General features: G+C 55.9%; 1 protein-coding gene across 1 annotated transcript; it reads right to left on the bottom strand.

Moving 5' to 3' along the window:
• Positions 1-888: 888 nt before the first annotated feature.
• On the bottom strand, positions 889-17,615 carry CTCFL (CCCTC-binding factor like). Its single transcript, XM_058679874.1, has 10 exons — positions 17,057-17,615; positions 16,296-16,521; positions 11,702-11,872; positions 11,079-11,212; positions 9,174-9,294; positions 8,309-8,458; positions 6,376-6,536; positions 4,455-4,637; positions 1,874-1,997; positions 889-1,219 (listed from the first exon to the last, which is right to left on the bottom strand). Exons 1-10 carry the CDS (start codon positions 17,609-17,611, stop codon positions 921-923), a joined length of 2,124 nt encoding a protein of 707 aa, XP_058535857.1. The 5' UTR covers positions 17,612-17,615; the 3' UTR covers positions 889-920.
• Positions 17,616-25,828: the final 8,213 nt, after the last annotated feature.

The raw sequence follows: 25,828 nt of genomic DNA, 5'->3' as shown, positions 1-25,828 counted from the left end.
AGCTCAAACGACAGCATGGAACCAAGGCAGTTCCGCATTTGCCTAAAGAGCACACAGCTGCGACGGGCGCCCGTGCCCACAGCCCAGCCGCGGTCAGGCATGACCCTCGGCTTTCTGGTCTAATTTAAAGATGACTGATGACCCCGTAAAGTTCCAAATAGGGGACGCTCTGGACATAGTGATTGAGCACTCCCAATCGGGCACCACCCCTCCAGGGTGTGTGAGACCTTATTAAATCCTAGTTTCCATTTTTAAATTAAGCTTTCATTTTTATGACATTAAGGTCGCTTTGGCTGAACTTAAAACTGGCTTTAAAAACTATGTCAACTAGAAATCTTACATGCAATTCATGTATCTAAAACATATAAAGTTAGCATTTCATGTTTCCAACTCCTAACAGTGGGAGGTAATGCCGCCCAAGCAGCACGCGTTCATCTCGGGCCACCTTAGCATAGCGTGGATGCATTCACAGGTTCAGCCATGACCCTCTTATTCAACATTGTTAAAGCAGGTGGCTGAAATGCCAGCATCTCGCATGGGCAGTGGTTCTAACTCTGCCTGCTCCTCTTCCAGTCCAGCTCCCTGCTAACACACCCGGGCAGCAGGGGACACAGGGGACATGAACAAAGCTCCTGACTTTGGCCTGGCTCAGCCTCAGCCATTTTGGCCATTTGGGGAGTGAGCCAGCAGACAGAAGGTAGGTCTCTCTCTAACTCTGCCTTTCAAATAAATAAAATAAATCTTAAAAAAATGTTTTTATAGAATACTTGAAATATTCAGCTAAAACTTGGCTAACAATTCTAGGTACTTTCTCAAACTTGGGGAGAACCATGACTGCCCTCTTGGGCACTGACTAAGCCCTCCAGAGGGGCAGTAGCGCCGGGGCATCTACAGAGGGCGGGGCTGGGGGCAGGGCCCAATCACTGGTCCATTGCGTTCAGCAGCATCTCGCACGTCAGGCCTTGTTCCGGCTCCTGGCTTCCGGCCTTGGGCACTCCGTCCAGGGCAGGATCCAGCACCTCCAGGAGCAGTCCCTCCTTCGGCACCAAGGCCTCCTCCCACGCGGCCTCCTGGATGCCAGGCTCTGTGGGAGCACGTGGAGAAGGGAAACCCGGAGCAGGGAGTGAGGCACTGCACCAGCACAGCTGGAGACCGTGGCGCCTGTCCTGGTGCCGTGACAGGTGTGCCAGACACAAGCTTCCGGCTCCCAGGACACTACCTGCCGACAAGCCGAGGCTTCTCACGGTCAGCACTGGGGGCCTGTGGCTCCCTGCAGCGTGTGTATGTGTGTGTGTGTGTGTGCGTGCGTGTGTGTATGTGTGTGTGCGTGTGTGTATGTGTGTGCGCGCGCGTGTGTATGTGCGTGTGTGTATGTGTGTGTGCGCGTGTATGTGTGTGTATGTGTGTGTGTGTGCGTGTGTGTGTATGTGAGCACCACGCCCAGACTCCACCCCTGGGAGGCAGGAGCCTCTCATTCTGTTTCCCCCCAGACACCGTGGCACGCCCTACGGGTGCAGGGCAAGTCACTCCCGGCCAAGGCCCGTGGCCCTGCTGCTGCCCAAGCTGTCTGCACACAGAGGACATGGCCCATGGCCAGCTGCTCCCCAGAGCTCGCGTCCCTATGGGCCATCAGCCCGCAGCAAGTCCCCACTCTGCGTGTCCTGCCTGTGGCGGGGTGGGATGCTGAGGCAGCTGAGGGCCTGCCCCACCTCAGCCACCACAGTGGGCGGTGGCACCCGGCGCCTCCCCGTTCCCCTCAGGTGGGCAGCAGACAAAGGGGTCCCTCTGTGCCCCACGTGGCAGCCCTGACTCTGGGACATTTACACCCGGAAAGTCACCCCGAGGTGAGCGCAGCCTTGATTGACACAGGTACCTTCTTCGCTCAGCGCTGCCCCGGGTGCATCCCTGGCCTTTCTCACTCTCCTCCCCCGTGCCACGGCTGCCGCTGCCTGCTCCGGGCGCGAGTCGCACTTCTCGGCGTGGCGGTTCATGTTACTCTGTCAGGATGACATGGGACGCGGGTGTCGTCAGCATGACAGGACAGGAGAGTGCAGCAACGGGGCCTCTCACCGACTCACGCACAAGGGAGAGCTGAGCCGGCCGGCAGGCCTGTCTGCTGTGGTGCGTCCAGCCGGAGCTGGCCTTATTTTACAGTGTTTAGTAGCACTCAATGAAGTCGCAGTTTCTGCTTTTAGAACCCTACCACCACCTAAAGCACAGACTGGGGCTAACCCAGAATTTAAACCTGCCAACTGGATGAGTGATTTCACCACCCCACAGACGTCCTTCCTGATTCCACGGGATGCGGCAGTCACAACCACTGAATCCCACGTGACATTCACAATGAAAATGAAAGCCAGGGTCTAGTGCTGTGGTGTAGTGTGTTAGGCCTCCATCTAATACGGCTGCAGGTTCAAGTCTTGGCTGCCCCACTTGTGCTCCAGCTCCCTGCTCATGGTCTGGGAAAGCAGCTGCAGAGCCTCATGTGGGAGATCTAGTTAGAGCTCCTGCCTGAGCCAGGCCAGCGCTGGCAGCTGCAGCCAGCTGGGGAGTGAACTAGAGCATGGAAGAGCAACCTTTCTTTCTGTGTAATCCTGCCTTTCCAATAATTTTTTTTTCCAAACAGGAGAGCTAAGGATTTCCTGGCTAAGCTGATTAGATGAACATTTGGATGATTAAAATAAGTTAGAAAACCAGTGACTATTTGGAAAGTTCACACACAGGGACACAAGGACACATTTACACATATACACACAGGGACACATCTACACACACAGGGACACATGGACACATCTACACACATGTGTATACACAGGTATTTACACACATATGCAAAGGGTAGACACACATCAGCATAGTCTGGGCATGTGTACATATCAAGTGCACATGTGTACACGTGCAACACATTTAAATGAATGTGTGCACACAGGACATGTATACACACAGAGCACATGTGTGCACATGTGTATGCACAACAGGCAAACACATATCCCTGCACACATACGTGGTGCATGTGAATACACACATTCATAGGCATATACATACCTGTAAGGCTCATGTGCTTACATACATGTGCACACAGAACACACACAAAATGCACATGTATGCACATACGTGCACCAAGGTGCATGCGACATGCACACACACATACATGAACAAGGCTGCCTGTGATGCCGTCAAGTTGAGGGCCGAGAACAACTAGCATCAGTTTCGTGTTGGCGAAAACATTCCCAGCCTTTAGACAGTCACTGGGTTAAGCAGAGAGGAAGCTGCTGTGACATTCAGGCTGTGCTGGACTCAGGACATGCCCAGGTGACCAACGCTATGTCCGGGCTATTTCCTAGGAAGCTAGCGGGGCCCTGGCAGCCCCCAGATCTCGAGGGTGGCAGTCCCTGCTGGGTGACCGAGGAGGGAGGTCTGGGAATAACTGACTTTTCAAAAAATTAAACTGGATTCAAGGATCTGTTCATGACCCCTTAACAGTGTTACAGAGACAATTCCCACACCACACGGTTCAGCCAATTAAACTCCATGGCGGCTGGCATTGTGTTGTCACAGGAAAAGCTACCACCTGTAACACCAGCACGTGGGCACTGAACTATCCCAGCTGCTCCATTTCCACTCTGAGAAAGCAGTGGAGCAGGGCTCAAAGATCTGGGCCCCCGCACCCATGTGGGAGACCCGGAGGAAGCTCCTGGCTCCTTGCTTCGGCCTGGCTCAGCCCTGCCTGCTTTGGATCTGAAAATGAACTGGCAGATGGAAGTTCTCTTTCAAACACATAAATCAATCTTTCTGTGTGCTCACAGAACTGATGTCACCATGGCCACGGAGAGAGAAGCCCAGAGTCCCGACCCACAGACACCGAGATGACAAATGCCTGGTGTCCTGGGTCACGCAGCTTTGACGTGGTCCACGGTGTAGACGCAGTAGCTAAGATACCCCCTCAAGGAATGCCACTGGTGGCGGACAACTGAGCACAGCCCCACGGTGCCGCCCTGAGACCACCTGGCAAACAGGTGTGATTCGCACTTGGGGAAACAGTCTAAATCCAATGTGTAAAAACAGCTGGAACTACCACATGCCGGGGCCTAGAGCTCACCTGGGAGGCCAGCATTGCAGCAGGCCTCAACTGGCTTCAACTGGCCCATTGTGGCCATGCGGCCATTTGGGGAGTGAACCAGCAGATGAAAGATCTTTCTCTTCAAACAAGTAAGTCTAAATAGATAAATAAAACGTTTAAAAACTGACTAGAAAACACTACACTGAACTGGGGCTCCTTAGGCCATGTGACAACAGAGAGCCTCTTGCCAGCCTGGAGCAGGTGGCATGATCCCTTCTCAAAGGGCAAGGGAGCCCACGCTCTCCTCGAACCTCCCCTACCTGTGGCTCCAGCAAGCACCTTGCCAAGACAGGCGGGGCTCCACACAGGGTGCTGCGGGGCCGCGGGAGCTTACCCAGCGGGAAAAGCCCTTGCCGCACTTGGGGCACTGGTGCACAGTGGGCACAAAGCTGGCATCATGGTACTTCCTGAAGTGGACATTGAGCAGCTGCTTCTGTCGGAAACACTTATTGCAAGAGAGGCAGACGAACGGCTTCTCGCCCGTGTGGGTGCGTTCGTGCACGGTCATGTGGCGTTCCTGAGGGGCAAGGGGACGAAGACAGCTCACCTACCCTGGCACTGCTGCTGTGCGCTCCCCCAAGACCAAGCTCTGCGGAGGCCCCAGCACACAGCCAGCCCAGACCTTACCAGGCCAGCAGGGCACCAAGTTCTAACCGACCTCCCGGCGGGGCCTCTGAGGGCCACGCGACAGCAGCCACGCTGTGCGGGACCTGGACTTCCATGCAATGACCTGCAGTTTCCCAAGCTGACCCAGGGCAGACAGACCCTGCAACCCTAAAACCTAACGTGAGAGCAGGAATTCCACGTCCACTGGAACTGGAAGCATGTGAAATATCCACACATTCTCCCTCTGCTTTCTGAGAGGGCGTTCATGGATCTGTATGCTGCTTAGAAAGCAGACAAGGAGCCAGTCTGAATTCTCAGCCAAGAGACGACTAAAGAACTAAGCAAATGGTTTCTAGAGTCAGGACAAAAGTAAGAAGTCACGGCAAAGCAGGTGCTGTGACGCTCCAGGTCCTTGCATTGCCACCAGGCTGGCTGGCAGTGTCCACCGCCCCTGCACCTGTCACCTGCCGCCCCTCCGTGGGGCAGTGTCCACCGCCCCTGCACCTGTCACCTGCCGCCCCTCCGTGGGGCAGTGTCACAGGTGCTCAGTGGTGCTCGGGCCTTGCCTCCCACCTTCTCCCCATCTTCCATCCCCACCCCCCCCCCGTGCCCTTTCTTCCCCTCTGGCCCCTCCCTGTCTTGCCCCTCCTTCCCCTTCTTTCCGTTTTCTCACTCGCTCTCAAGGTTCAGTTCTCTGGATTCTCTCGACAGGCACAATCACGTGACTGCTAATGTCTCACTTCAGGGGACCTGTCACCCTCCGGCATGTCTGCCAAGTGCTCCACCACGGACACACAGGGTCCTGCTGCTACCTGTCCCTGCAGGGGACGCAGTGCTTGGGGCAGTGGTCAGTGATGCAGGTGCTGTTCCTGGGTGCCCTGGGCTCTGGCAGGCGGAGAGTGGGGTGCGGTGGGCTGTGTCAACCTCCCGCTTCTCGCCTCCCACAGCACTAAGCAGAAAGCCTTTGGGCCCGGATCAAGCGAGGTCCGTAACTCCCGGCTACGTCCAGGGCATCAAGCGAAGCTGCCCTTCGTTCTGCGGCTGTACCAAGGTGAGGGACGCAGTGGGCATGCCACGGCACCCTCAGAGACCTCTGCTCCCGCCCTGCCAATGTGAAGCAAAGGGTGGCAGCCGCCTGTGTTGGCTGTGACGCAGCTTGAGCAGCCTTGAGGACCCATCCCCTGTGGGAGTTGCTGTTTCCAATGGTAGCGCTGTGAGCCATGGAGCTTCCAAGGCCAGGCGGCCTCCTGCCCAGGACCATTGCCTCCTATTGCCTCTTTCAGCCGCCCACCACTGCCCACCACAGCCCACCGCCGCCTGCCACAGCCTCCCCCTGCCCACCCTGGCCTGGTCTACCGCCGTCTGTCACAGCCTCCCACTGCCCACCATGGCCTGGCCCACTGCCGCCTGCCACAGCCGCCCACTGCCCACCCTGGCCTGGTCTACCGCCGTCTGTCACAGCCTCCCACTGCCCACCACAGCCCACCGCCGCCTGCCACAGCCTCCCACTGCCCACCATGGCCTGGCCTACAGCCGCCCACTGCCCACCCTGGCCTGGTCTACCGCTGTCTGTCACAGCCTCCCACTGCCCACTACTGCCCACCACCCCCCACTGCTGCCTCCCACTGCTGCTGCTCGGCAGGTGGCACCTGCTTGCAGGCATAGCTGCAGTGGCTGCACTTGAAGCGCTTCTCGTCCCTGTGGGTCTTCTGGTGCTGAAGGAGGGCATAGCGCTCGTGGAAGACGGCTGGGCAGTAGCGGCACTTCAGCTCGGTGGCCTGGTAAGTGTGCAGGTTAAGCAGATGGACACCTGAAACGAAAGCCAAGTGTGAGGCACCACTCACTGCTGGCTGCTGCAGGGCCTGCCCGTTCTGCAGGCCAGCAGCCCTTAGCAAGGACACTACTCATGCCAGGAACCAGGGCCACGGGCCAGGAGCCAGGGTCACAGGCTAGAAACCAGGGGCCATAGGCCAGCAGCTATAGGCCAGGAGCCAGGGCCCATAGGCCAGGAGCCGGGGCCACAAGACAGAAACCAGGGGCCATAGGCCAGGATCTATAGGCCAGGAGCCAGGGGCCACGGGCCAGCTACTCCCCTGCTCCCCTGTATGCAGGACAGTCAGCCTCACTCACCCCGGCCTTGCCCACTAGGGTAGACACGTGGCGCATGGAGGTGCAGCCACACCCAGAAAAGAACCATTCTTCACCGAGGGCCATGTGGATATTTGTACCTCATTCACGGGGCTCCTCCCATCGCACTGTGTCTGAAGGCGGCATCAATGGGACACAACTAGGAGGCCATGAGGAGGCTACAGCCTCAGACACTCTTAGGCAGCTTAGGGACATGTCCCCCAGACAGGGATGGTGAAGGAGGGCTCAGCATGCACACAGTGCCCATGTGCACTGGGCACCTCAGTGTGTGCACACAGCACCTCAGTGTGTGCATGTGGCACCTCAGTGTGTGCACACAGCACCTCAGTGTGTGCACACGGCACCTGAGCGTGCACAGCGCCAATGTGCACACAGCACCTTAGTGTGCGCACGCGGCACCTCAGTGTGTGCATGTGGCACCTGAGTGTGTGCATGTGGCACCTGAGTGTGTGCACACAGCACCTCAGTGTGTGCACGTGGCACCTGAGTGTGCACAGTACCCACGTGCACACAGCCGAGTGTGCTGCCCAGTCACTTGAAGCAGTGGCCACTGTCCCTCTGCCAGAGATCAGGAGGGTCCCGTGGGCCTTGCTGGCACCAGCCTGTGGTCTCAGGGTCTTGTGTTGTCCATGCTTTTCCGGCAGCACACACGGAACGTTCTGTATGACAGAGCTTGACTCCGGGAAGCATTCGGTGATGTTTCAGGAACATTTTCCCAGTAAATGGACAATGAGCCAATTGTGCCCCATGACGTCTCATGACGTCACTCTCCCACCACGGAGAGGATGAATCTCATGACATCATTCACTCTCCCGGGAGGGAGTTCCATGACGTCACTCATGCCACCCAGAGCCACCATGTGGACCCCAGATGCGGGCTGGGGGCGCCCCTGAGGGCAAGCTCACCGCAGGACACTGGTCACCATCTTGGCTCTGAACCTGATACCCAGCCCACGGGCCCCCCGCGCAGGTCTGGGCTGCGAGGCCCCAGTCTTTCCCTGGACGAAAAGCCACAGCCCAGGGTAAATTCAAATGCCCGCGACAGCTACTGCGCGTGCGTTGCAGGCAGGCGGGTTCTTGCTACGCATGCGTACAAGAAAAGGCTCGTGAAGCTGCAGTTCTGCACTGTGGCCGCTAGATGGTGCCATACGATCGCTGGAAGAAACCCCTCCCAGGCGCTGCAGGCTCCCTGTTCCACGGCCCCAAGGCCCCACGGCCAGCACTGCACGGTCCACACCCCAGTCCTGTGGCTGGTGATGCAGGCTCCCTGTTCCACGGCCCCACGGCCAGCACTGCACGGCCCACACCCCAGTCCTGTGGCTGGTGATGCAGGCTCCCTGTTCCACGGCCCCATGGCCAGCACTGCACGGTCCACACCCCAGTCCTGTGGCTGGTCCAACGGCCCGCCCTGCAGAAAGCGGTAAAGGACACTCACGCAGGTCGCTCTTCCTGGCGATGAGGGTGGCGCAGTGAGGGCACTGGTACTTGGGGACGTTCTCGCTGTGCTTCTGCACAATGTGGATCTTCATGGTGCCACTCTGGGTGAATCGGGCGTGGCACACGTGGCACTCGTACGGCTTCTCTCCTGGGACATGCGACCAGAGGAGGGTGGCCTCAGCTCTCAGGCCGGGCCTCACCCAAGCACCCTGGGGACACTCTGTCCAGGGGTTCAGGTCGTCACGCCCAGGCAGCCCACGTGGAGTGGCTGGGTCTACATGGCTTCCCTGACCCCTAGGGGCTCAGGATGGCCGAGGGTCACCTCCAGGCTTACGACTACAGACATGCCTGAGCGTATTCCTGGTGTGGCCGCACACAGTCTCGGCACCCTGCAGCCTGAGCGCTGAGGGAGAATGCAGGTGCCTACAGCCATGGGGTGCAAGCTTTGGGGTGCTCTCTGCTCATCCCAGGGCCTGCAGCGCAGTGCTCACACGGCCCCCGAACGTCACACACAGAGGTGGACTGGCCCCACTCTGAAGAGACGCCCATGTCGCTTCAACTTCAGTCCAGACACCACAGTCATGTATTTCTAGTCCAAGATTATTTTTTAAAATGAAAGAGCAAGAAAGTGTGAGAGACCTCCTTCTGTTCACCTGCCCCGGTGCTGGAGCCAAAGCCTGGAACTCCGTCCGGTCTCCCAAACACTGCCTCCCAGGGTGCCCATTAGCAGGAAGCTGGCGTCAGGAACTCGAAACCTGCCTCCGACATGGGACGCGGGCAGTGTCAACTGCCTAGCCCTGAGGAGGGGCTGGTCCAGGCTGAGCCCCCCGCCCCCTGCCAGCCCTGAGGCGGGGCGCGCTCACCTGAGTGGGTCCGCATGTGCCGCTTCAGCTTGCAGGCGTCCTTGCTGGCATAGCTGCACAGGCCGCACTGGAAGGGGCGCTCGCCCGTGTGCGAGCGGACGTGACGCTTCAGCTTGCTCGCCTGGCAGACAGATGAGTGCCAAGAGCTGGGGGCTGGGGCGTGCACTGGAGCCCTGCCACTCAGTGTGAGGAGCCCGCCTGTCACGCCAGAGCACGGCACATCCGAGGGGCGTACCAGGGCCCCTGGGGCACGAGGCTCGTGGCTGTAACACGCGGTGGCTACAAGCCTCTACCCTTCTTGAAGCCGGAGGCACGGCCGGCCACGCTGCATTTGCATCTATTCCCCTTTTAGGGCAACGCAGCTGCAAGCTCAGACCGTGCTGCAGCAGCATCACATCTGCGAACAGTTCTGTTCTTGTGCGTAAAGTAAAAATCTGGAGGCACGTGCTGGGTGCTGCAGAACATGCCAGGGGGCCTCCCCCGACCGCCTCCAGCTGAGGTGCACCTGGGGGTGGCCTGCCTCCCTGCCAGGAAGCCTGGTCGCAGGGCCTGCTGGGTGAGACACACTGCAAGTGGGGAAGCAATACGCCCCCTCTGCCCCTAGTGCTTCTCTCTGTGCCTGTCTCGCTGCCTGCCAGAACCACGAGGCCGTGCTTTTAGCAAAAAATGGGGCCATGGAGTGAGAGGGTTCTGGCAGCAATGCGAGGCTGAGGAAGGCCACCCCTCTCTGCTTCCCCAACATGTGAAGAAGCGGTAAGAACAGTCAACATGAGAGGAAGGACCGGGGCAGACAAGCTCCAAAGGACTCATTTGGCTTAGAGTTCTCAGAAGAAAAAGGTGGCATGCTATAGGACGGCCCTCCGGGTCTGTTCTCATAATCCCCCATTCCCTGTTTCAACTCCCATCACAACCTTTAGGTCACATGAGAACACATGTTTTAAAAATAGTACTAGCTGAAAACATTCTTGGCATCAAATTCTGCCTGTCTGTGACATTTCCTAATTTCTGCCACGGCACACAGGGAACGTTTGTAAACCACAGCACTTTTGCTTAGTTACCGCCCCGGCCCGGCTCTGACCCAGGACCCACGGTGCTCCTTGGCACACGCTGGGGTGGCTGGTGGAGAAGGGGCACTGGGAAGTCACCGCCGCCTCTGCTTTCCTTCGTGCAGAAAGCCCTTCCTGCAGGGCCGTGGCAGGCTCGGGCCGCGGGGCCGTGGTGGGCTTGGGCCCTCCTGCAGGGCCGTGGCAGGCTCGGGCCACAGGGCCGTGGCAGGCTCGGGCCACAGGGCCGTGGCGGGCTTGGGCCCTCCTGCAGGGCCGTGGCAGGCTCGGGCCACAGGGCCGTGGCAGGCTCGGGCCGCGGGGCCGTGGCGGGCTTGGGCCCTCCTGCAGGGCCGTGGCAGGCTCGGGCCGCGGGGCCATGGTGGGCTTGGGCCCTCCTGCAGGGCCATGGCAGGCTCGGGCCACGGGACTTTCAAACCTTCATGGGTCTCCGCAGCCCAGGGCTGGATGCTTGCCAGCTCCGATTTAGGGAGACACACCGGCAGGTACCAACCAAACAGTCCAGGAGAAACGACTGTGGCTTGTCACGGAGGTGTGACAGGAGGGCTTCTGTCCGAATGGCAATGGGCGGTCCTGTCCACCCACGCCCAGGGCATGCGGGCAACTGTGGGGCCCAGCAAGGCTCAACCAGAACTCATTTGATTCATCACGTGCACACCTTTAGCTCTGCCTTCTCCGAACAAGCAGTCAAAGCAACAGGATTCTGCCAGTTGCACTTGGAAAACGAGCGCAGGGTATTTCTCCCGTGAGTCCGGGACGGACTCGCGTGGGCCACACATAGTCTCCACGCTGTCCCATTTCCTCAGCTGCTGCTTCGGGGCGGGCAGGGGGATGCGCTTACCTCCACGCTGGCATACTTGCACAGGGAGCACTTGAAGGGTTTCTCGTGGGTGTGTCTGTACCGCCGGTGGCGCACCAGCTCACCACTGGTGACAAAGGCCATGTCACAGTCCCCACACTTGTAGGGCCTGTTTCCTGGAAGAGCAAAGCCCGACCAAAACTCAGAGAGCACACTACAGTAACACCTGTGGCTCTGCCGCCTCCTCGGCTGCACTGTGGTCAGAATAAGTGAACAGAGCAGATGGTGCTCCTCACGGGAACCCCGCAAGCGCAGGAGAAGCTGTAAAATTCAGCGCTCCTGGCCAAGGCGCAAGAAGAGACCAGAATAAGACAGCGACCCCGCCCACTGCGGGCCTCCGCCCACATGTGGCCAAAGCCACGGACGGCGCCGAGCCGGCCACCCCAGGTGCTGCCGGCAAGGCCAACGCCGCAGGTGTGCACTGGCACGGCCCCAGCAGTGGCTCCTCACAACATGGCCATTTTGACCTAAGCAAGATTATGCCGACAAATGGCACATTCCACACATGCAGCTGATGGAGGGCGTGGGGAACCAGAGAGCGGCTGTGGCCCGGGGCACCTGTGCTGTAGGGGACGCTCGAGCGGGCCGGGGGGCATGCAGCTCACCCGTGTGTGTGTTAATGTGGTTGCGCAGGAGGCTGGCCGTGCGGAAGGCCTTCAGGCACAGGTGACACAGGTGTGGCTTCTCGCTGGAATGCGTCTTCATGTGACGCTTTAAGCTCGAGGCCCGGGAAGAGGAGAAGTCGCACACATTGCAGCAGAAGGTCCGGCTCGCTTCTGCAAGAAGGGCCAGAGCCCGTAAGCTTGCACACGCCTGTGTGCTCAAGAGCTCGTGGCAGCTTGGCCCCAGCTCGATGCCGACTCACGTGCAAACAAGACACGCTACTGACACTGACGGGCTGATCGGGACAGCCTAGGCAGCAGGAGACGGGCGGACTGCCATGCCCGGCAGGTGACGAGCCAGGCGCTTGAACCACAGGAGGAAACGCCTCCAGGTCGCAGGTGCCCATGCACTGAAGGGGACACAGCACGCTAGTCCAAGAGGGACCGGCACCAAAGATGACCCCTTCACTCTGCAGCCCCCACCCAGCAGGGACCAGAAAAAGGGTGCTGGGCAAACCGCAGCCCCAGTCACACACGACCACTCAAACTGGGGAAAAAAATGGTTAACACGAAATGTAAAACCCACGTCCTCCACTGCGGATCACAGATGAAGTGCCCAAGGGCCTTGGAGTTTAGCGGCCACCTAACTAAGCACCACAGACACAGTACAGCCCATCGTCTCAGCAAGTTCACCTTGGACAGCACTGGCCTGGCAGACAGGTGAGAAAATCTTCCTCTAACATGGCTGCAAAAGACACCCACTTCCCAGGAGGTCCTAACAAGGCCCAGCAGGGAGCTGGTTGAAGGTGGTTTTCTGATCATCACTCAGTCTGACCACGACTTCTTGTGGTGGAAACAAACCATTGGGCAAAGGACCAACGGTCAGCCTGGGTTTCCAAGAATTCCCAGAGAAAATTCCAAATAAGACAGTTTCCAGTGACTAAGTGAGATGCCGGAGCAGAACCAGCAGGAAGCAAGGACCTGGCACGGGCGGAGCTGCAGATGCAGACGTAAGAGCAGGACACAGCGCGGGGAGTGAACGCGGCAGGGCAGGGAGTGTCACCATCCAGCTGGTCCACAAAGCCCCGGGGACCGCACCCACTGCCACACGCTGGAAACAACCAGAGGACCATCTGCCTCCACAACACCTGGCAGGCTCGTGGTACTGAGCGGGAGCCCTCTGGAGTCTGGGCTTCTCCTGGGCTCATTCCTTCTTCCGAGCTCAACCATGTCCTTGAAAATACCACCCTGAAGGCACAGCCAGACCCGAGTGAACTGCGGTTTAAAGACTGTGGTTAGTATCACACGCCCATAAGGAAGGCTTGCTGAGATCTGCCCTGAGCCCTGGGGACAGCACTTCTAAAGGCTGGCCTTCATTTCCTGTGCCTTGGGACTCCCTCAGTGCGGAGCAGGCTACCTGGGGTGAGGGGGATGAGCAGATGCTTGCTGAGAGCACTTGAAGGCAGGGGATAGGAGGGGAAGCCGCAGACTGCACAGGGCACTTGCAGGAATAAGGGCGTGGAGCTGCGACCTTCCGGGTCGGACGCGGAAGCCCAGCGTCAACACGCAGAGTCCCTGGCAGGTCGATGGTCAGCTTCCATGTTCTGTCCTTCTGGTTCCAGGTACTTAAAATCTCGTCCTATGCATCAGTGACCAAGAGACTGCAGTGGCCAAAGCAAAGAACACACACTTTGCCTGGTTCACAAAGGGGCCCACACGGAGCGGGCGAACGATTAATGGAGCTGCCATGTTCTAAAGCTCAGGTCTGATTTTCTGCAAGTAATCACATGGCCCACAAAGAAAGAAGCCAACATGGAGGCCTGTACAGAGAGAGAGAAGAGTCAACAGAAACTGCTGCTCTCTGAGGACAAGGTGGACGTGCTGGACAAAGGCACCAGGCATCCTGGACAAAGACTTTAAACCGGTGGCTTCACACACATGCCAAGACAGAAACAAAACAAACTTTAAGAAATGGAAAAAAATCATGAGAATGATGGCTCATCAAATAAAAGCTACAAAATATATAATAAAAAATAATAAATACATATACATTAAATAAATAAATAAGTAAATAGGTAAATAAATAAATAAATAAATAAATAAATAAAATAAAACAACAGAAAGCTTGAAACTGAAAATTCTAGTAACTGAAATGAAACATCCATGAGCAGGGCTCAGCTGAAGAAAAAGGAACAGAATTAGCAAACTAGATCGAACGAGAGACTTCGCCATGAGGAATGAAGGAGAGTCCTGAACGATGGGCGGTGCCCAGGGCACTGGTGGGATGGTGCAGTGGTCTCAAGCAGTGGTGGCGGAAGAGCGTTGGAGCTGAGCGTCCCAAACAAGATGCACACGCAAAAACCTTAACAAAGTTTAGGTAGTGTCAACTCAGAGTTCTACATCAAATGCAACCAAACCGCTGGAGCACAAAGCAAATACACCCCAAAGTAGATCATAAAAAATGACTAAGAGATTGAAATTAGACACAATAGCCACCCAACACCAAAGAAAATGACAGTGTAAGAACTAAGGGACTTTTAAAAATGACATTTTGTTAAACAACAAAAATGAAGACAATAGAGAGTAGACCAGACCCTCCAGTTCAGAGTCTGGAACTGGCAGAAAGAGCTAAAAGCATGATCCAACCATTTGAGATTAATTTAAATTCAAAGACACAAACAGGCTGAAAGTCAGTCGGAAAAGAGATGGGATGCCCAGGGTGAAGCAAACAGCCGAGACCACTTAACATTAAACAACACAGACAACAACTGCTACAAAAGGCATGAGGGGTCAGTCCATCACAAAGACGAAAATTATAAACACATATACAGCTAGTAACAGAGTCCTCAAATACTCGAGGCACAAAGGTTGAAATATAACACAAAAATTGAAGGTCGAAGTAGACTCTCTTAACAGTAGCAGGAAACTTTAATACCCCACTTAGAAAACTACAGAACCGGAACCTAGTGAGGAGTCAGGGTACACCATAACCCGGTGGACGCACCATCTCGGGAACTCTGCGTTCAACAACCGCAGACCAGACAGGCCTCTCGGAACACAGGGTAAGTTCCATGCGGCACCACGTGCCAAGCCACGAACCATGCCACGGGCAGAGGGCATGCAGAACATCCCCTGGACTGCAAGGAAGTTAGAAATCAACACAGAGAAATCCTGGGGGGTGCATAACACGAGAAAAGTTAAGCAACATCTCAACAAGCATGCGTCAGAGAAATCCCAGAAAAAATGTGCAGTACTTCAAGATGACGAGACGGAAGATCGCTAAAGACACTAGGAAAGAAGGAAGATTTCAGACCTGGGGAGACCAGCAGGTAACCTAAGCCAGAGCTGACAGAGAAGGAAATAACAGAGTGTAGATAATCACATTAAAAAAGAAAACAGAACAATTAAGGAAACATCTACAAGTGACAAACTTCTACCTAGAATTTTGACCAAGGGGAAGAAAAGAACATCCACATTATTAAAACGAAGAGGGAAAGCGGGGATGATACTAACAACTTTACATAAACTCCAAGGATTATGTAAAAATATGAACAATTCTATATCTATATCTATATCTATAAACTAAGAAAGCCCAGATGAAATGAGAAATCCTAAAGACAACTACTAGAGTCGACTCAAGAAGAAACAGCAAATCTGAATAGACTTCACAAGAAAACGACTTATTTTAAAAATTACAACAACCAGATGGTTCTACTGATTAATTCTGACAAAAGCTTAAATATAACAGCGAAACCTTCTCCAAATACAGGGGGAAGAAAAAACCAGAACCAGAACCAGAACCAGAGAAAACGCTTGTTAATTCTTTTGAGAATGGTGAGAATATTTTGGGAATCAGGCTGTGCGAAATGGGAACATTTAGGAGCTAGGAGTTGACAAATTTAGGATGTGATGTCTTGAGTTAAATATGTGAGAAATTACACATGGCAAGAGGCCAGAAACTCAACTACCTACACAGTAACCCAGCGCAGGAAACCGCACGGAAAGGCCTGGCCCCGGTGGGAGCAGGGCGGGCATGAGGACAGCACGCCTGCTCCCATGGTCCATTCCTAACCTCGGCCACCTGCTGCCAGCAGGAAGCAAAGGCGCCTCACACTGCACATGCGACTCTTAAGCAAGAAACCACTACTTTAAAAACTAAGCAAACACGGTTTGAGGGACAGAGTCCTGCTGTTGGTGCCGGCGCTGCCCGCTTTATTCTGGCGTGGACGCAGCTCCACGTTCCTGCTTACTCTGACTCCCTGCGAGCCCGGCTTGGCCAGGCGGGCACCCTGCCAGGAAGCTGCACACACCCTGGAGTCAGGCTCACTGGCCATTTCCGGAGGAGTTCTGTGGCGCTTCCTGGTGTCCACTAAGCGCTGTCTGCTGCCTGCTGCGGGAGCTACCTGGTCCTGATGCCAGCTGCCGGCTCCCTAGCCTGCCACGCAGGGGTCAGAGCCAGGGCACCGCCTTCTGCGGGCACCTGTGGACCGGCTTTGGACATGCAGGCAACACATGGAAGGTTTTTGCACGTGTCTCACAACACAGAGCACCTGCCAGCCGTAGCCCAGTCACCCGAATCCGAAGGAGGCCTGCCTACCTCTGGTCTTCTTGTCCTCCTTGGCAGGGCTGGCTTCCTCCACCTGGGTGGGAGTGGCACTGGGTTCCTCTCCTTGGCTCGCCACGTTCAAACTCGAAATGGTCAGAAGGATTTCATCGGCTCCTTCCTCTGCGGGCCCGGCCTCCAGGAGAAAAAGCTGCTCGGGGGGCATGTCACTGAACCCTCCTTCCAACACCAGTGGCTCCTCCTGCTGGCTCCTCTGCAGCTGGGGAGCAAAACCAGACACATGACACCTCTCACAAGGTGTGCGTGAACCACAGCCTGCCGGACGACAAAAATCAAAGCTCGTGCATGGCCACAATGCGGTCTTACTCACGTCACATTAGCGAGACACAAAATGGTGTACCACAGTCTCCAATTAGTATAACCCTTCAACACCATCACAAAAGGGCAACAGGGGGCCTCGTGTGATAGCCTAGTGGCTCAAGCTTCAACCCCACATGGGCGCCGGTTCGTATCCTGGCTGCCCCACTTCCCATCCAGCTCCCTGTTTGTGGCCCAGGAAAGCAGTCACTGACTGTTGTAGCCACTTGGGGGAATCTTTCTCCTCTCTATAAATCTGCCTTTGCAATAAAAATAAGTAAGTATTCAGGAAAAAGGGGAGTAGAGGAAAGAGACAGGACCTAGGCCTTCCCAGGGACGATTTTCACTGAGTTGAACTGCAAACTGTAAAATGTGTCCCCCACCCACACACAGCGCAGGACAAAGGCTGTAAAGGGGCTTCCCGAAGCCAGCCCTACCTCACGGAGCTCGGCGCCCTCAGCCAGGGCCACTGCTTTGCTGCCCTCGCCTGCCCCCGCAACATCCAGCCTGGCGACGCCCTGCTCCAGAACGTGGAACTGCATCACCCCCAATTCCTGCAGCGAGTACAGCTCTTCCTGGACACCGAAGGCCACACACGGCTGCCCCTCCTGCTGGGGCTCCTCACTCAGCCACAGCAGCGAGGGTAGGCTGGCCACGGCCTCCTGCAGCAGCACCTGCACCTCCTGCGGCTGCTGTGGGCCCAGCCAGTCAGCCTCCTGCAGCCCCGCGTCCAGGGCGGGCAGGTGCAAGCTTGGCAGGGCCAGGGCGAGCTTGCTGTGCTCCAGCGGGGAGCTTGGCACCGGCGCTGGCTCCTCTTGTGGGGGCCCGGTCTGCAGGGTCTCCAGGCTGCAGCCTGCCTCCAGCCCACCGGGACTCTGGCAGCCCTGCACCCTGCACAGGCTGTCAGCCTCCTCCTCCAGAACTTTGGCCGGCATCAGCTCGAGCTCTTTGATCTTGGTGAACTGCTCGGGAGAGATGCTGTTGGCTGCCATGATGGTGGCCTATTCGAGAAAGAACTAAGCTGAGTTTGCAGGCCCGGACGGCTTTGGGCTTGACGGAGTTCTAACATGGGGCTGGCCCAGCAGAGTCAGGCCTAGGTTGATCCAGTTCGGTTCCTATAAGTCTGGCAGCAAGAGACCCAGCACGCTTTTGCCCAACATTCTAGAACCAACAGGTTTGGAGCTGAGCAGGGAGAAGAGCCATTGCACATTCGACCTGGTTGAAGGTAGGCCAGGCCGTTGGGGCAGTGCACACTGGACGCCAGCAAGCTAGGGCCCGGGCAGGCTCTCCCCCTTAGCTCCTCTCGCGTCCTTGACCCCGATAGTCCCCTCCACCCAGACCAGACCCTGAGTTCCCGGGGCCACTCCCCACCCGACCCCTTCAGTGGCCTTGAGGCACCCCACCATCCGTGGCCGCAGCCCTCGACTTCGGCCCGCCCCACTGACCGCCCACGCTCCACGCAATAGCAGGAGCTCCAGGGAGAGGCCGCTCACCCCCCGGAGGCGTGGCGGACCCCCGCCGCCCCGTCCTGGGTGGGCTCTGCTTCGGCCGCGGGTGGGGCAGCTTGTGGACCGCCGCCTCCGCAGGGCTCAATGCGCAGGCGCCAGGTGGGAAGGGAGGGGGGTGCGGCGTGAAGGGGCGGGGCCAGGGTAGGGGTGCAAGTGGGAGGGTGGAGGGAGAAGAACCCCGAGTGGGAGAATGGCAAGACCTGAGTAGTGGGCTAGGTGGGGAAGAGGTGAGGGGGCATTGAGAGGCCTTGGAAGGAGAGGTGTGAAAGGGGAAGGCCGTGAGGGGGGATACTGAGAGACCTGGGCGGGGTAGGAGTGTTGGGGGATGGGCAGGCAAGGAGCCTGAAGGGGGCGCTGAGAGACCAAGGGGGGATGGGAGAGGTGGACTGAAGGGGGAGAGGGAGTCACGGGATGGGGGGGTGGAAGGGGAGGGACCTAGGCCTGAGAGGGCTCTGAGAGACCTGGGGGGAGGGGGAGGGACCTGAGTCTGAGGGCTCTGAGAGACCTGGGGGGGAGGGGGAGGGACCTGAGTCTGAGGGCTCTGAGAGACCTGGGGGGGAGGGGGAGGGACCTGAGTCTGAGGGCTCTGAGAGACCTGGGGGGGAGGGGGAGGGACCTGGGTCTGAGGACTCTGAGAGACCTGGGGGGGAGGGGGAGGGCTCTGTGGGGGGGTGGGGGAGGGACCTGGGTCTGAGAGGGCTCTGAGAGACGTGGGGGGGAGGGGGAGGGACCTGAGGGGGGGACGGGGGAGGGACCTGGGCCTGAGAGGGCTCTGAGAGACCTTGGGGGGGTGGAGGGGAGGGACCTGGGGGGAAGGTAGGGGAATGGAGGGGGAGAGGCCTGCATGGGCTCTGAGAAACTAGGGGGTGGGGTGAGAAGATGAAGGGAAGGATGGTGCCTGAGAAGGGGAGAAAGAGGAGGGACCTGAGGGCGGGAAGGAAGGGGAGGAACCTGGGGATCACTGAGACCTGGGGGGGGAGATGGGGGAGGGGCCTGAGAGACATGGGGGAGGAGGGGGGATCTGCACCTGAGGGGGTAGGAAGGGGAGGGCCTGGGGGGCAATGAGGCAAGGGGGTGGGGCTATGAGTTGGGGAAGGGGAGGGGTTTGAAGGAGGCACTGAAAGGGGGAAGAAGCCCGGAAGTGGGAGGAAGGCACCAAAGGGATGGGTGGACGGGCTTCTGGAGGGCCGGGAGGGAGGCACTGGGTGGGGGGGAGAGGATGGAAATGGAAGGGGAGGTTCTGAGGCGAAGGCTGATTAGCCTGGTGGGGAGGAGGACAGGAGAGTGAAGAGGACAGAAGGGTGGCGGGGGGTGACGGTAGGTGGCATGAGAAATCAGGGATGGGGAGGAGGGGGAGTAGACAGAATTGGGCACTGAAGGACCTGGGGGCGGGATAAGGAGAAGAGGAAGGAAAGAAAAGCACAGCACCAGAGACTCCGCTGGGAAGACAGGTAGGGCTGGGGCGTGAGGGGCAGGGGAGACCCCAAAGATGAGGGTGGTGGGGCAGGAGGACTGTGGAAACAGTGGAGTGGCTGGGGAGGGGGATAAAGAAGGGGGCAGATGGGAGACAGCTAGCAGGTGCCATGAAGGGGAACCCCACCCGCGCAGGGGTGGAAAGTGGAAGTCCGTGGAAGGGATGGATAGCCGGGAGGCGCTCTCAGGGGATAGGGGTGTGACGGGAAAGTGGAGATGTGGAGAGAGAGGCGCCGCTGCTGCGATTGTGGGGGGTAGCAGAGGGACCCGGGTAGGGAGTGGCAGGGGTGGGGGGGTAAGGTGAAGTGGCTGGGAGCACCCTCCTGGTGAGTTGGGGAAGAAGCATCCTGTGGTCGGCCTCCTCCCACCTCCACCCAGTCTCAGCTGTTTGTTCTTGATAAAATTGTGAAAGAAAACGTCTCAGTTAAAGCAGGTGGGGCGTGTAAGAAAGAGGAACTCGGAGCTGCCCCAATGGGTGCGGCCAGGGCATCTGCCTGCTTTAAGTGGGGGCGCCATGCAGGGTGGCGTCGCTCCATCCTGGGTTCTGATGTCAGAGGACCCGGGTTCAAATCCTGACCTAGCTTCCGGTTCCAGCCGCCATCTGGTGCACACCCCTGGGAGGCCGGTGGTGGCTGGCGCTGCTGGCACTGTCGTGTCCTGCTGCCACTGTACCCCACCTGGACAGAGCTTTGTCCCACACTGTGGTGTTCTGGGCATCTGGGGAATATACGAGCAGATGGAAGGTTTTTGACTTTCTGCCTTTCAAATAAAAGGAAATAAATACTTATAAAAAATCAAAATGGGGGCTTAGCGGCTGAGGTCCTCACCTTGAACGTGCTGGGATCCCATATGGGCGCCAGTTCTAATCCTGGTGGCCCTGCTTCCCATCCAACTCCCTGCTTGTGGCATGGGGAGGCAGTCGAGGACGTCCCAAAGCCTTGGGACCCTGCACCCACGTGGGAGCCCCGGAAGAGTGCCTGGCTCCTGGCTTCGGATTGGTGCAGCACCGACCGTTGCGGTCACTTGGGGCGTGAATCATCATATGAAAGATACTTCTCTCTCTCTGTTCCTGGCTATATATATCTGACTTTGCAATAAAAATAAATCTTTTAAAAAAATCAAAATGGTTCTTTTTGTGTTAAGTACATCAATTATTTTTTATGCAAATGAGTCATCTGCATCATGGTCTCTAGAAATTGAGTCCATGTCTCTATGTATGAAAGAAGTTCGATTTTGGAGCCAATGGGAGAATAAATTAATATGCAGTTTGCTTATTTAAAAAAAAATCATGTGGATGTGGGTTTTACATTGTGTTACAGTGTGAAGCACCCCAAGTAGTGAAATACGGCCTGAGCCCCAGCGCCTCCACTCTGGCCGGCTCCATGCAAGGGGAGGTGGGCCAGGGCCTGCCACTGCCACTCTGGTGAGGGACCCTGAGGGAGGTCCAGGCACTTCCTGGCCCCACCCCAGCTGTTTGGCTGTTGGAAAGAATCAGTGGATGGAAAATTCTTTTCATCACTTTGCCTTTCAAATGAAAATAAATCATTTATATCAATTTTTTTTAAAGATTTTATTATTATTGGAAAGCTGGATATACAGAGAGGAAGAGAGACAGGGAGGAAGATGTTTCACTCCCCAAGTGAGCCACAATGGGCCGCCAATCCGATGCTGGGAACCAGGAACCTCTTCTGGGTCTCCCACGCGGGTGCAGGGTCCCAAAGCTTTGGGCCGTCCTCGACTGCTTTCCCAGGCCACAAGCAGGGAGCTGGATGGGAAGTGGAGCTGCCGGGATTAGAACCGGCGCCCATATGGGATCCGGGGCTTTCAAGGCGAGGACTTTAGCCACTAGGCCACGCCGCCGGGCCCTTTTATATCAATTTAATTGACTTGATTTGAAAGAAGGACAGACCGAAGTCACCCACTTACTTGTCTACTCCCTCAATGCCTGTTACAATCAGGGCTGTTTGAGGCGGCAGCTGGGATCTGGGAACTCCATGCAGCTGTGGTACAGGTGTGGCAGGGACCCACGTACCTGAGCCATCCCTGCTGCCTGACGAGGTACCCGCTAGCAGGGAGCTGGAATCAGACCCAAGAAGGCAGGACTCTGAACTTAGCAACTAGACGCGGAACAAGGCACCCCAAGAGGCGTCTCACTACCTGGCCAAATGCACCTGCTGGTTTGATTATTAAAGATATATATACATCTATATATACATATATGATATATAATATATATAGACACTTTGGAAGTTACAAAGAGACAGAGAGACACACAGAGAGAAGTTTTTCATCCGCTGGTTCACTCACCAGGTGACCGATCATTCCCCAGATGGCCAAGCCAAAGTCAGGCCAAAGCCATGGTCCTCGCTCAGGTCTCCCGCACGGCTGGCGGGGACCCAAACGCTTGGGCCATCTCCTGCTGCCTTCACAAGGCCATTAACAGGGAGCTGAGTCGAAAGTGGAGCAGCCAGAACATATGAGCTAGCATGGGGTGCCGGCTATGGCTTCCTTAGCTATGCCACAACACTACTTACCCCCTTAGTTATCATCTATCTGTATCTATTTATTTATTCCTTCCTTTCTTTTTATCTCTCTCCCTTCCTTCCTTCCTAACTTACTTTCTTCCTTCCTTCATTCCTATGGTTTACAACATTCCAGGAAATTATTCTGCCTTATTTTCACTTTTTATTTGAAAATTCAGATTAAATTTTCTTGTTTGCTGATTGTGAATCTATCTGTACGCTGTGACAACAAAACCCAGAGGAGAAGGCAGAGTTGGAGGCAGAGGGCCTCCCCGATCTGCAAGGACAGTGAGAGCTGGCTGATGAAAGCCTGGCTTTGTGGGGGCGTCTGCTGTTTGCTATACCCTGCAACGGCGGGGGCCAGCTGCCTCCCACCCTGGCCAGGTTGCTGCCTGCATTGGTGAAGTGCCCTCTTGGGCTTGCCACCCCCACCGCTCCGTGGAGCTCTTGCTAACTTATTTGCACATGGCGTCTGCTCAAACACTTTCTTTCCCCCTTTTCAAGAGCACAGAGGGCAAAACTCAGTTTGGTGTTAACGAATTTCAAGTAGCAGCAGTGACACATGTGTGAGTTGAGACTCCCGGACGGTGTGTGTTAGCACTGTGCCTTGCTTCGATCACACTACCTGTACTATCCAGAGAAGACAAAGATTGGAAGGCCACTGGGAAAATAGTGGGATATAATAATTTCTTTTAAATCCTTGAAATGAGTTTTTCTGCTTGAACAGTCACCACCCAGTTAGTGCCTTCTTGGCTAATTTGCATTATTGCTATAACACTTGGGCAGCCAGGCAGTTTTTCCAGTACTTACGTTATAGATTTGTGTGTAAAATTTTCAAATAACAATGAAAAGCACATAAAATAATCAAAAACAAAACCAAGGAGGTGTAAGGTCTGGGGGAGGGGGAATGGAGGGGGAAAATGAATTCGAGTTGAAGGGAAAAGTAGTTTCTAAAAGGGTGGGTGGGGAGAGGGCTGTTTCTGCCAGTTACACCTCCCTTCTGTGAATTTTTAGGGGCTCTCAACAGGCAGACAAGACGCTTGCATCCAGTGTAGGGCAGACAAAGCAGTGCTGTCCCTGGCCTGGCCCCCGGGGCTGGTCTGTGCGTTTCTGGCTGCTGTCCCTACAGTGCCCATGCAGGTTGGCTTCCGAAGGCTCCCCAACAGCTGCAGCAGAGGGCTGCTTGTGCTCCAGGCTGCACACAGGGCTCAGCTTTGCCATGGCTGGTGTCTCTGCCTGGTCCTGGATAGGGGAGAGCCAGCTCCTGGGTACCGGGAAGCCCTGCTGAGAGCCAGGCCCTTCTCGTGGCAAATGCCGCTTCCTCACTTGCAGGTGGCCAACCTTGGGTTCGTCCAATGCCCGCCACAGAGCAGTCAGTGGCTTGCTCTGGCCAGGTGAGGCTTGTGTTCACTGTGCGTTTTGTGAAGTCATGCCAGGGCTTCCACCTCGTGGGGCCAAGCTCGTTGCCTGGCAGGAAGGAAAGGCCCTGGCGAAGGAGGCGTGCCTATGCAGACCTGTGGTGGTGTCCTGAGACTTCAGGAGAAAGGCCCTGTGGGTGGGCCCTAGGCCAGGTAACATATCTGGAGATACGGTTTTCAGAGAGGTGGCTGAGAAACGCGTGGAGAGGGCCGGCACCACGCAGTCCGAGTGGTGCTCCCACAGACCAGGGAAAGATACCAGGGAAGTGTGTGGACAAAGGGAAGCCCACACTGCCCCCTGTAGGCCAGGAAGAGAGGCTGCAGGAGGACCAAACCTGCTGACCCCTTGACCTTGGACTTGTGTTTTCAGAACTGGGGCTGTCTAAGTCACTCAGGGCATGGTCGTGTGCGTGTGCGATGGCGGCCCTTGCACAATGACTCAGTGACACAGGGACAGCGTAGAAGGCCGTGCTCTCCAGGACCAGCGCTGTGCCTGGGGTGTTGGCATCCCATCCGCATGCCCATTGGATCCCAGCTGCTCCTTGCTGATATGTCTGGGAAAGGAGCGCAGGTGGTCCAAGTGCTTGGGCCCCCTACCCGTACATAGGAGACTCAGAAGAAGCTCCAGTCTCTTGGCTTTGCATCAGCCTAGCTTCAGTCATGGCAGCCATTTAGGGAGTGAGCCAGCAATGGAAGATTCCCACTTGCTGTCTCTCTCTCTAACTCTGCCATTCAAATAAGTAAATAAATGTTAGAAAAAGCAGGCAGCTGTTTTGGCTGAGAAGACCACCCCAGCTGTGGTCCTGACGGGGTGACGTGGTTACACGTGGTTACACCTGCATGTAGTGTAAAACCAGAACAGAAGTTCTGTGGGCCACAGTGGCTGTGACAGGCTGCCAGCATCTTTACAAAACACTCCTGGGCCAGCTGCCCACAGCAGTGTGCTGTGTGGGTTAAGCTGCTGACACTAACGTCCCATGGGGGCTGTTTTTCTGATGCAGCCCCTGATAGACACACCTGGGAAAGCCGTAGAAGATGGGCCAAGTGCTTGAGCCTGTGCCCCCTGTGTGGGTAGACCCTGAAGAAGCTCCTGGCTTCAGAATCGCCCATTGCAACCGTGTAGGCAACAAACCAGCAGAGGGACAAAATCTCTCTCTCTCTCTCTCTCTGTGTAATGCTGCTTTTCAAATAAACAAAAATAATTTAAAAACCAAAACCAAAACCCAGCATTCTTATTATGCTCCCTGCTCCCAAAGCTAATGAGCGAATCGCTGCTGGCCTACAGCTTGGGGGTGGGATCTTGGCGGGCACTTGGGAAGTGCTGGGCGAGAAAGCAGTCCCACAGCAAACGGGTGAGCGGAGGCTAGAGTGCTGGAAGTCGGCACAGCAAGACTCCAGTCCAGCAGGCAAAGCACCTGATGAGAGTTCTCAAATCCTCCAGAAAGTTCTGTGAGGGGGCAGGACCTGGCTCCTTTTCACAGGGAGAAGTAAAGAAGTTAAGAACTTTGTTCAGAGTATCTTTTGTTAAACAGTTTGTTATTAATTTTGTTTCTTTTCTTTTTAAAAACTATTTATTTTAAAATTTTCATTGGAAAGTCAGATTTACAGGGAGGGGAGACACAGAGAAAGATCTTCCATCTGCTGTTTCACTTCCTAAATGGCCACAATGGCCAGAGCTGAGCCAAAGCCAGGAGCCAGGAGCTTCTTCCAGGTCTCCCACATGGGTGCAGGGTCCCAAGGCTTTGGGCCATCCTCTAAATGCTTTCCCAGGTCACCGAAGGGAGTTGGATGGGAAGTGGAGCAGCCAGAACATGAGCTGGCACCTAAATGGGATCCTGGCGCATGCCACTAGGCTACCATGCTGGGTCCCTTATTTTGCTTCTTGTCACATAGAAAATCTCACATTTACACATCATGTCATGTATTTGTGTTTAATAAAATATATTAATACTTAATAAGATTACGTAGAATATAATTTAATGCAAACATGTGACTATATATGATGTTTTATATTATACAGTATATATCATATTTTTGTGTTATATACTATACCTACTTAGCATAATGTGATTATGATTTAACGGGCAATCATTCTAATGAGATCATCACAGTAGCATAATTAGTGTGTGATGTTAAAGTGCATGTGGATTTATGTGCTCAGTGCATTTTACAGCCTGCGTCTCTGTGTGGTTTGTAATGTGTGTGATAAGTCAGCACGCCAGGACACTTGTCTGTCAGTTCCCTCTGCAGTGGGACAGTGTTGGGACAGGCCCCAATAGCTGACCATC

This window comes from Ochotona princeps, chromosome 22, assembly GCF_030435755.1.
Source record: "Ochotona princeps isolate mOchPri1 chromosome 22, mOchPri1.hap1, whole genome shotgun sequence".
In the NCBI taxonomy this organism is placed as follows: domain Eukaryota; kingdom Metazoa; phylum Chordata; class Mammalia; order Lagomorpha; family Ochotonidae; genus Ochotona; species Ochotona princeps.
Note: the sequence above shows the minus strand (reverse complement) of the source record. Positions and strands in the feature narration are given on the sequence as shown.

Excerpts from the sequence above, each read along its gene's own strand:
- CTCFL (XM_058679874.1), bottom strand. The coding sequence starts at position 17,611 with ATGGCAGCCAACAGCATCTCTCCCGAGCAGTTCACCAAGATCAAAGAG. Across the intron at positions 8,459-9,173 it reads GCACATGCGGACCCACTCAG|GAGAGAAGCCGTACGAGTGC; the intron begins GTGAGCGCGCCC and ends CGCATGTCCCAG. Across the intron at positions 1,220-1,873 it reads GGCAGCGCTGAGCGAAGAAG|GTAGTGTCCTGGGAGCCGGA; the intron begins GTACCTGTGTCA and ends GCTTGTCGGCAG.